This window comes from Cyanistes caeruleus, chromosome 30 (assembly GCF_971803275.1).
Source record: "Cyanistes caeruleus chromosome 30, bCyaCae1.hap1.1, whole genome shotgun sequence".
Taxonomy (NCBI): Eukaryota; Metazoa; Chordata; class Aves; order Passeriformes; family Paridae; genus Cyanistes; species Cyanistes caeruleus.
In genome coordinates this window covers 1,919,104-1,929,945 of record NC_141730.1, presented here as the reverse complement: position 1 = coordinate 1,929,945, position 10,842 = coordinate 1,919,104, and the positions used below count along the sequence as shown (strand labels likewise).

The 10,842-nt window shown below is 61.9% G+C and overlaps 1 protein-coding gene and 1 long non-coding RNA gene across 2 annotated transcripts; one reads left to right on the top strand and one right to left on the bottom strand.

Annotated features, from left to right (window-relative positions):
* Positions 1-1,035: 1,035 nt before the first annotated feature.
* LOC147648805 (uncharacterized) lies at positions 1,036-6,003 on the bottom strand. Its single transcript, XR_015279915.1, has 2 exons — positions 5,922-6,003; positions 1,036-3,810 (listed from the first exon to the last, which is right to left on the bottom strand). It is a non-coding gene; the product is annotated as an uncharacterized LOC147648805 (long non-coding RNA).
* Positions 4,577-9,736, top strand: LOC147648804 (Fc receptor-like protein 4). Its single transcript, XM_086866295.1, has 10 exons — positions 4,577-4,673; positions 5,740-5,760; positions 5,849-6,079; positions 6,315-6,578; positions 6,661-6,939; positions 7,621-7,890; positions 7,984-8,286; positions 8,516-8,599; positions 8,976-8,997; positions 9,071-9,736. Exons 1-10 carry the CDS (start codon positions 4,643-4,645, stop codon positions 9,330-9,332), a joined length of 1,767 nt encoding a protein of 588 aa, XP_086722421.1. The 5' UTR covers positions 4,577-4,642; the 3' UTR covers positions 9,333-9,736.
* The last annotated feature ends 1,106 nt before the right edge of the window (positions 9,737-10,842 follow it).

Sequence of the window (10,842 nt, the reverse complement as noted above, 5' to 3'; positions counted from 1 at the left end):
TGATTGAATAAATAATTAAATAAATACATGTTAACGTGAACAAATAAATAAACAGTAATTAAAATGAAGAAAAATAAATAAATCAAATTATTTAAATAGCATAAATGAAGTCGCAAATATATAAATACATAAAAAAAACTCAGTCCTCGATTGATAAAAAATAGAAATGAAAATAGAAATAAATAAATGGGAAAAAAAAGTTATAAATAAATAAATCTCAATTCACAATAAATAAATAAATGAAATGAAATGCAAATGAAGTAAAATGAAATGAAGTAAAATAAAATAAAATAAAGTAAAATGAAATAAAATAGAATAGAAATAGAATAGAATAGTATAGAATAGAATAGAATAGAATAGAATAGAATAGAATAGAATAGAATAGAATAGAATAGAATAGAATAGAATAGAATAGAATAGAATAGAATAGAATAGAATAGAATAGAATAGAATAGAATAGCTCTCAATTCTCAATAAAACATTTCTAACTCGTTCCCCCTCGGGCTCTGAGCTGTTAATAACACATATATAGATGTAGAGGTCGGGATAAGGAGGCAAAGAAAGAAGGCCGCGGCTCCCGGGGCCGGGGCTGCTCCCACAGCCGAGCCCCTCCCAGCAGAGCGGAGCAGCTCCAAGGCAGCGCAGGCAGCGATGGAAAAGCGGCTCCTCCCCAAAGCCCCGCGGAGGAAACTTGTCCCGCTCACCCTGCGGCCGCTGAAATGCGCTGGGGCAGGAGCCTCGGCAGCAGCTGGAAGGGCAGAGGCGAGCAGAGCCCAGATGGAGATGGACAAAACACTCCCGGGGAGAGACTTCTCCAGGCTGGAGCTGCTCAGCTCAAAGCAATTTCTTCTTGGCGGACAGGGAGGGACAGAGGCGGATCCAGCGGCAGCCCCGGGCACGCGTGGGCAGGGACAGAGAGAGAGGAGAGCGCAGAGCTGAAGAGCCGCGGCAGAGAGTTTAAAGAGAGACGGGAGAAGAGGAGGAAGAGAGCGGGGAGAACAAGGGAGGCTGAGGAGAGAGGGGAGAACGCGAGAGCTCCGAGAGAGCTGCGGCAGAGAAGCTGCAGAGAGGGGCGAGAGAGAAGAGAGGAGAGCTCCAAGAGAGCTCGGAGAACAAGAGCATTGAGAGCGAGAGAGAGCACGAGAGAGCCAAGTTCTTGTTCCGACTCAGGAGATCCTTTTCCATAGGGAATATTCCAATTCCCCATCGCTACGAGACACACCCACTAAAGAATTTCCATATCGCCCGCAGGAACTGCTGCATCACCATCCAGCGCTACATTTCAAACTCGAAAAGCTTTCCAAATTCTTCTCTTGCTGCTCCCCCTTTGGATTCTCTCTCAGCAGGAGGACATTGTTTCATCAACAGCGATTCTCCTTCAGCTGCCTAAGCGATTGTTCTTTGCATATTTATTAACTGCCGCTCGGTATCCCGTCACTCAAAGCCAGCTCTCGTTTCTATGTCTCCTATAGATATATATCATATTGTTGGCTTTGCACAAATATTGAAATGAATGTTATGTGTATAAGAATGGAAATTTTTTGTTGTATTAATATCGTTTTCTTTATTTCTGTTATTGATGAAACTTAGAAATAGTGGTAAAATACATATATGTTAAGCTATGACACAGCATTAAAACAAAAACTACTTTTGTCTGTATGACCCAAAGACTGAAAAAGATAGCTGGAGACACTTTCTTTTTTCTTTTGTGAACTATCTTATCCAGATGAAGACAGCAGCGACCAGAGCTCTGGGGGGAGGAATTGATTGCATTTCTGGTATCAGGGAATGTAAATCTCGATGGCACCAAGAGGATCGATCTATTGGGAAGGGGGCAAGAGAAAACTAACCAGAAGAACAGCAAAGATCCTAAGAAGAACGTATGAATATGTATGAGAGGGTATGAATATGTATGAGAATTTATGGATATGTAGTAGGGTTCTGTTTTTAAGGGACAATCCTTGGTCAGTGAGGTGAGCTCTCTTGGCTGAACGCAGAGACACCCGGCCGTATCTGTATACTTGACTTTATTTTCATCTCCTAATTGTCGTTTTTATTCAACTTTTAAATTTTATAAAAGTTATGTGAACCTCGTTTATCACAATTTCCATCCTAGGCTTCATATTTTCAGAATCTTTTGCCAAACAATCACCTTGGTAAGGATTCCCTGTTCCATCCTCCCCAAGAGCCAGAGTGGAGAAACCAAAGGGGAGAGGAGCTGGGCAGCTGCAGCGGGAGCCGCGCGGTGCCCGGAGGCTGCTCTGCCCAGCAAAGGCTCCCCCGAGGGAGGGGAGCCTGCAAAACCTCCCTCAGCTCCCCTCTGCCAACAACGAGCTTCAGATGTTTTCATATCGAATTGAAAAGTTCAATAGGAAGACAATTAGGAGATGAAAATCAAGTGTACAGGTACGGCCGGGTGTCTCTGCATTCAGCCAAGAGAGCTCACCTCACTGGCAAAGGATTGTCCCTTCAAAACACAACTTTACTGCATATTCATCAATTCTCATCCACCATTCAAACATTCACGTGAAGTTCTGCATGTTTCTTTCTTTAGTTTTTGACTCGCCCCTTTCCCAATAAATCAATCATCATGGCTGCACCGAGTTTCACATTCCCTGATAACAGAAATGTTAATTAATAATAAATCCCTCCCCCGGAGCTCTGGTCACTGCTGTCCTCATCTGGATAAAAAATAATTCAAGAATGGAGGGGGTCTCTGGCCATCTTTTTCAGTCTTTGGCTTATACAAACAAAGGAAATTTTTATTTTAATGTTGTGCCAGAGCTCAGCATATTTGTATATTATCCCCCTATTTCTAAGTTTCAGCAATAACAGAAACAGAAGGAACTCTATTAATAACCCGAAGTTCTCTGCCCTCACACCTATAACATTGGTTTGAATATTTGCCCGAAGGCAAGAAGGCGATGTGTACCTGTGAGAGCTCTCCCAGGTGAGCTCCTTTTCCTGCCTCAGCACAAGTGCAGAGGAAGAATGCAGGAGAGGGTTGGGTTGCAGTGCAGGATGTGTCCTGCACCCTGCAGGGTGGGAGGCGGCCAGAGCAGCTCGGGCACGGAGCCTGAGGCAGGAAGGAGCTCCCCAAGGCCTCCTTGAAGGCCGGGGCCATGGAAGTGGCCCCAGGGATGGGCCCCGGGCCAGCAGCTGAGGCTGCCCCCCGCCCCCTTGGCTTTGCTTCTCGCAGCTTTAGCGCTGCTGCAGAGGTGACAATTCTGCGGGGGAAAGCTTTGTGGTTTGCTCAGGCTGCGAGAAGCACAAAGGCAAAGCGAGCCCGAGCAGAGGCTCTGCCGGGGCTGGGATGGTTTGCAGAGCGGGGCTGGCTGCAAACCCCCCTGCAGGGGCGGCTGCGAGGGAAGCAGCGCGGAAATGCAGCCCTTGAGCGTTTTGGCCGTGTGGCCGAGGGGCTGAGAGAGCCCCACAAGGGCTGCAAAGCCCCCAGGGATCTGCTCCAGAGCCTGAGCGGGACCCTCCTCCTCCAACAGAACCTGCAGCCCTTTGCGAGCTGCCGGCAAGAACGTTTGGGATCGGGCTGTGGGCACCGGCAGCGAGGGAAAAGTGGGGCAATGTCGAGCAGGGGCTGCACACGGGGATCTGGGGAGCAGGGCAGTCCCAGCAGGAGCACGGAGTGCCCAGGCACGGGAATTCAGGCCAGCCTGCAGGGCATTTACCATTAGCCAATGCGACCCTGAGGGACACACGGGCATTTCTGGAGATCCCTGGGCGCTCTTCCGAGCACGGACAGAGTTTCCTCTCCTTGTGGGAGCAGCATCCATGGGAAGTAAGCCAAGTTTCAGGCTGGGAAGGAGAAAAACGGGGAGAGTTCCTAAATACGGGCCGAGAAAAGCTTTCCTTAGGGGCTGGGGGGCTGCTGAGCAGGCAGGGAACAATCCCATGGAGCTGAGGGACAGCCAGGGAGAAAGGCCAGGGCTGGCTGGGACAGAGCCCCAGAGCCTCTCAGGACAATTCTGGGGCGCCCCTGGCCATGAACACACTGGGGGGGCTGGGCAGGGCTCCGGCTCACCCCAAAACCTGAGGCAGGCAGGGAAGGAGCTGAGAGCCCCGTGCCCCCCCAGCCCCAGCCCCCATTGCCCCGGGACCCCCCCAGCCACGGGAGCCCCATTCCCTTGCTCTCTCCTCCCTGGGGACCCCCATCCCGCCACTCCCATTGCCCAGGACCTCCATGGCCTTGATCCCGTCCCAGGGGCTGCTCCTTCCCGCACAACCCCAATTCCCGAGGCTTCCCTTTCCCCCTGCAGCCCCAAGCCTGCCACTCCCATCCCAAATGAGCCAAAATCCCTGGGGAGCCACAGGAGCCCCACCCCCGAATGCCCCAGGCACCGAGACCCCAACTCCCCTGGACCCCCGTCCTCGCTTCCCCCCATGCCCTGAGCCCCCCACTCCTGGGAACGCCACCCCCACCACGTCCCCAGGCCGTCCCGCGATGTCCCCAGCTTGTCCCCAAATGTGTGTGAACATTGTCCCCACCCTGTCACCACCCTGTCCCCAGCCCCACGTGGGGACGAGAGCTGACCGCGCTTCCTTCCTCTTGGGCCCAGGAGCCGCCAGGCAGGGCACAGGTGGCCGTGGCAGCGAGGGACAGGCAGGCCGGGTGGCCGGGGACAGCGGCATGGCCGCGAGGGTGGCGCTGCTCGTGTGGGGTGAGTGGGCCGGGGATGGGCCGGGCTGGGGCAGAGAGCGGTGGGGAGGGGGCCCAGGGGGGCTGCGGGGTCCCCTGAGGTCGCCAAGGGCAGCAGAGGCAGGGCAAGAGGTGAGCGGGGCCGTGGGGTGGCCGTGGGGACAGGAGAGGGGACAGGAGCGGAGGGACAGGAATGAGGGGTTTGGCACCTTGGGGCTGGGGCAGCTGTGGGGACACAGGGACAGGGACACAGGGACACAGGGACACAGGGACACAGGGACACAGGGACACAGGGACACAGGGACACGGGGACACGGGGACACAGGGACACAGGGACACAGGGTCACAGGGACACAGGGACACAGGGACACAGGGACACAGGGACACAGGGACGGGGACACAGGGACACGGGGACACAGGGACACGGGGACACAGGGACACTGGGACAGGGACACAGGGACACAGGGAGAGGGACACAGGGACACAGGGACACAGGGACACAGGGACAGGGACACAGGGACACGGGGACAGGGACACAGGGACACAGGGACACAGGGACAGGGACACAGGGACAGGGACACGGGGACACAGGGACACAGGGACACAGGGACACAGGGACACGGGGACACAGGGACACAGGGACACAGGGACAGGGACACAGGGACACAGGGACACGGGGACACGGGGACACAGGGACACAGGGACAGGGACACAGGGACACAGGGACACGGGGACACAGGGACACAGGGATACGGCAACACAGGGACAGGGACACGGGGACACAGGGACACAGGGACACAGGGACACAGGGACACAGGGACACAGGGACACAGGGATGTGGCCGTGGCGCTGGCGGGGGTGAGCTGTGGCAGCACGGGGTGGCCGCGCTGTCCCCATGGCCGGGAGGTCCCCGGTGTCCCCATGTCCTGCCCGGGCCCGGGCTGGCCGCGCTGTCCCCGTCGCCGAGGGCTCGGTGCCGCAGCGGTGTCGCCACGGGGCCAGCTCGGGGCCAGCCCCAGAGCCCGGCTCCCGCTGCCGCTGTCCCCGCGCTGCCAGCGCCAGCCAGCCGTGTCCCTTGTCCCTTGCAGCCCAGAGCCTCGGCCTCGCTGGTGAGTCCTCGGGGGATGCCGTGTCCCCGCGCCGCTGTCCCCAGCCCCGCGCTGGCCCTGCCACGCTGCTGTCCCCTGTCACCCGCAGCTGCCCCGAGCCCGCAGCTCCTCGTGGAGCCCCCCTGGAGGCCGGCGGTGCTGTGGGACCGGGTGACACTGACCTGCCGGGGCTCGGGGACCGCCGGGGACACCACCTGGTACAAGGACGGGTGGCGCTGGTGGCAGAAGGGACCCGAGAGTGTCACTGTCACCTCGAGCGGCACCTACGAGTGTGACAGAGCCGGCAGCGGGCGCAGCCCCCCCGTGACCGTCTCAAATGGTGAGCGGGGTTTGGGTGTCCCCAGCCCGGCAGCCGCGGGGACCCCGAGAGCTCTGGGGGGGCCGCTGGGTCAGCCCTGGTGTGAGCAGAGCCCGTGCCCTGCTCTGGGGACATCCCAGAGCATGGCAGTGCCAGGGGACCCCCGTGTTGGGATTGGGGACCCCGGCTGCGCTGGCTGTGACCCACTGCGGGGTCCCGGTGCCATCGGCTGTGACAGGACCCTCCTGTCCCCCAGAGCGGCTGGTGCTGCAGGTGCCGGCGGGGCCGCTGCTGGAGGGGGACACGGTGACACTGCGCTGCCGGAGCCGGCCGGACAAAACTGTCACTGGGGTGCGGTTCTACCGCGGGAAGAAGGAACTGGGGAAATCCCTGCGGAGATCCGAGATGTCCCTGTCCCCCCTGAGGCTGCAGCACAGCGGCCAATACCGCTGCGGGGCCCGATGGAGCTCCTGGCCCCCAGATTGGGGGCAGTCAGAGCCGGTGTCAGTGACAGTGCGCGGTGAGCACCCCACAGCCGCCAGCCCGACACCCCCAGAGCCCCTCCCCAGGGCTCACAAATCCCCCTCCCCTGTCCTTGCCAGAGCTCTTCCCGGTGCCGGTGCTGGAGGCTCCGGCCGAGCTGATGGCGGGGTCCCCCCTGAACCTCAGCTGCCTCAGCAGCCGCAGCCCCCTGCGGCCCCTCACCCCCCTCGTGCACCGCTTCTACCGGGACGGGCGGCAGCTGGGGGGCCCGCAGGGGTCCCCGCAGCTGCTGCTGCCCGCCCTGGGGCTCTCCGGCTCGGGGAATTACAGCTGCGAGGTGCAGAGCCAGGGGGGGGCCGTGCGGAAGAGCAGCGCCCCGCTCCGCGTCACGGTGCTCGGTGAGTGCGGGGATGGGCGCGGGGAGCCCCCACAGCCTGCACGGGGACCCCTGCCCTGCCCGGGGACCCCCATCACTGTCTGCGGACCCACAGCCCTCCCTGACGTGATTCCCGGGTCCCCCCTTCCTCTTCCCCTTCCCCTTCCCCTTCCCCTTCCCCTTCCCCTTCCCCTTCCCCGGTCCCCCAGCCCTGACTTGGTGTCCCCATCCCCTCCCGGATTCCTTTCTCGGGTTCCCCCATCCCCGCCCGCATCTCCTGCTCCGTTCCCGGGTCCCCCCCCGTGTCCCCCCATCCCTTCCCGGGTCCCATCCCGTGTCCCCCAGCCCTGCCTCGGGACCCCCATCCTTCCCCCACACCTTTCCAGGGTCCCCTCATCCCCGATCGGGTCCCTCCCTCCTCCCCGGGTCCCTCCTCCCAGCCCTGCCCCGGGTCCCCTCACCCCGCCCTGGTGTCCCCCACCTCCCTCTCCAGGTGTCCCCTCCCTCAACCCCCCCTCCTTCCTCGGGGTCCCTTCCCAAACCCCCCCAGCTCTGCGTCCCCTCTCCCTCTCAGGGGTCCTCGGGTCCCTGACTGTCCCCCGGGTCCCTGAGTGTCTCCCGGTGTCCCTGAGTGTCCCCCGGTGTCCCTGAGTGTCCCCCGGTGTCCCTGAGTGTCCCCCGGTGCCCCCCTCTCCCCCCGCAGCGGTCCCGCCCTCGGGGGTGTCCGTGTCGGCGCAGCCCCCCGGGGCACAGGTGGCACTGGGGGACCCCCTGGTGCTGAAGTGCGCGGTGGCCGCGGGGACAGGTCCCCTGTCCTTCTCCTGGCACCGGGAGGGCTCGGGGACACCGCTGGGCACCGGCCCCCGCCTGCAGCTGCCGAGCGTTGGGGACAATGACAGCGGCCACTACCGGTGCCGGGTCAGCGACGGGGACAGCGTGGCCGAGAGTGTCCCCCTGAATGTCACCGTCCTGGGTGAGCGGGAGCCTCGGGATGGGGGGAGACCTGTCCCCTGGGGACAGCGCCATCCCCCCTGGGCAGGTGCCAGCCCCGTGCGTGTCCCCGCAGTGCCCGTGGCCAATGTCACCATCAGCGCCGGTGCCCTGGGCCAGCAGGTGCGCGCAGGTGAGCCCGTGAGGCTGCGCTGCTCGGTGCAGGTGGGCTCAGCCCCTGTCACCTTCACCTGGCTGCGCCACGGCCGGGAGGTGGCCCGGGGTCCCCTGCTGGAGCTCGCCCCCGTCGGGCTGGCACATTCGGCCACCTACCAGTGCGTGGCCAGCAACCAGCTGGGACAGGACGGGCACCGCGTGTTCCGGGCACTCAGCCCCGAGCTGCTCCTGGAGGTGACAGCGGGGGGACACGGGGACACAGGTGACGTCACTCGGGGACACTCTGGGGCTCCGGGACAGCCGCGTTTGTCCCTGGAGGTGACAGCGGGGGGACACGGAGACACCGGTGACGTCACTGGGGGGGTCCGGACAGCCGCGTTTGTCCCTGGAGGTGACACCGAGGTGACAGGGCACGGCTGGCATCACTCGGGGTCGCTGTGGGGGAGAAGCAGCCCCGGGTGGCCCCAAAGTGTCCCCTTTGTCCCCAGCAGTGGCCGCAGCGGTTGGGGGGTCCCTGCTCTTGCTGCTCCTGCTCCTGGCTGTAGCTGCGGGCTGGCGCCGCTGGAACAACGTGGGTGGGTGACAATGGGGACAACGGGGGTCCTGGGGAGCTGCGAGCCCACCTGGGACGTGGGGGTGATGGGGCAGCAGCCAGAGCCCCTGATTTGGGCAGCGCTGAGCGCTCAGCACCTTTGCTCGGCGTTCTCAAGGATTTGGGGAGGTGTTGGGGGGTCTCGCTGGGCTTTGGGGGCTTCATGCGGTGATCGTGGGGGATTTTGGAGGCCAGGCTTGGCCTTCAGGGGGCTCGGGGGGTCCGGAGCACCGGGGTGGTTCAGGGTTCCTGGGGGGCAGCAGGGATGCTCAGGGAGAAATGTGGGCTCCAGTGGGGTTCCAGGAGCCCTGAGGGACCCCCGGGAGCCCTCAGTTACCCCTCCCCTCTTGCCTTTGCAGCTGCCAGGAAGCAGCAGGAGAGGTGAGCGGGGGGCTCAAACCACCCCCTCCCCTTTCAGCCCCAAAGCTCCCTCACACCCCCTGGATCCCCGCAGGGCCCCCCCGGCCCCCCCGGAGGAGGGGGAGGTGCTGTACAGCCGCGTGCTGAGCACCCAGCGGGCAGGGGGTGACACAGGCCTGGGACACCGGGACACGTCACCCATCGCTGCCGCCCCCACCCGGAGCCCACAGCCGGGGGCTCTCGCAGGCTCCCCCCGCGCCCCCACGCTCCAGGACCCCCGGGTGATCTACGCGGAGCTGCGGCCACCCCACGGCCGACCCCGGCAACGCGGTGACATCGACGGGGACGTGCTGTGACACCGGGGGGCTCTGGGGGAACGGGGGGGCAGCGGGGGACCCCCCACCCACGTCAGTGTCCCCCTCCCCACTGCTGTGGGGTGCCCAACATTCACGGGGAGGCGGCCACAAGTGGGGGGGGGGTCACCTGTGAGGTTCCCCACGCCCCCTGAACCCCCAAGGGCTTCCCCACCCCTTTCCCACTGCCCCGTTCCACATCCCCGTACCCCCAGGGGCTCCCTGCTTCTCCTCCCAGTGCCTCTCCATTGCTCCCAGTATATCCAGGCGTTTCCCATTCCATCCGTCCCCAGCAGCCCTGTGGCTCTGCAATCCCAGTGCTCCCAGTCCAGCCCCGGCTCCCCACCAGTGCCAGGGGAGCCCCGGACTGGCAGCAAAATGCAGCTTTTTGCTTAAAGCGCTAGAAATGGTGTTTGTTCAGCTCTGTCGGGCTCCTGATCCCTATGAACCCCTTGGTCCTGGCAGTGAGACCCCTGAGCCCCCCGAGCCCTGAGCCCCTGCTGGTGTTGTCTGTGGCCCCCCAAACCCCTGTCCCCCCCGGGAATGACCATGAGTCTCTTGGACCCCCAGGACCACTGAGGTCCCTGCTGATGGCACACGTGGACCCCCAGAACCTGATGCCCCCCCCCGGCCCTGGTGGCGATGCCCGTGGATCGCTGAGACCCCCAGCCCAGCCAGGCCTGGCAATGAGCCCCAGGGACCCCCCAAAGCTGGCCCTGACCCCCATCCCCAGCCAGGTCACCCCCCAGGGATCTGCTCCAGAGCCTGAGCGGGACCCTCCTCCTCCAACAGAACCTGCAGCCCTTTGCGAGCTGCCGGCAAGAACGTTTGGGATCGGGCTGTGGGCACCGGCAGCGAGGGAAAAGTGGGGCAATGTCGAGCAGGGGCTTTGTCCTGGGGCTGTGCTGGGGCTGTGGGCAGTGAGGCTGGCTGGATTGCAGGTGTCCCCAGAGCTGCTCCATCCCTGCCCTCCTCACCTGCACAGCCAGGAGAACAAAAGGCTCCTGCCTTGGCAGAAGGGCACGGAGGGCTCAGAGCAGCAGCAGGGGCTGAAGGGACTTGGGGAAACGAAGAGAATTTCTTCTGCATGGAAATCTGCAAAGGGAGAAGTGAAAGACATCTGAGAAACTCCATCCGCCCTCGGCAACTGCGCCAGCGGGGGCTTCCCTCGGGCTCACAGCCCCCTGTGGGCATCCCCTGCTGGGCCGGGGGCTCCTGCAGGGCTGCAGGGGGGTCTCTGCTCGCCGGGGACCCCCACGGGCTGCAGGGGAATCTCCGGAGCCCCTCGTGCCCCTCCTTGCTCCCTGCAGGGCTCTTCCTCTCGCAGCCTCGGGCTCTTCTTGGCTGCCGCAACTCCATCCCCGCCCTCCCTTGGATTTGCCCTTCCCAGCCCTGGGGGGTTCCGCAGCAACCCCCCCGTCCCCACCCCCCACCTGTTCCAGGTCACCCCCTGAGTGTCGGGAGCTGTTGATGGCGTTGCCATGGCAACAGTCGCTCCCGACGTGTCGCGACA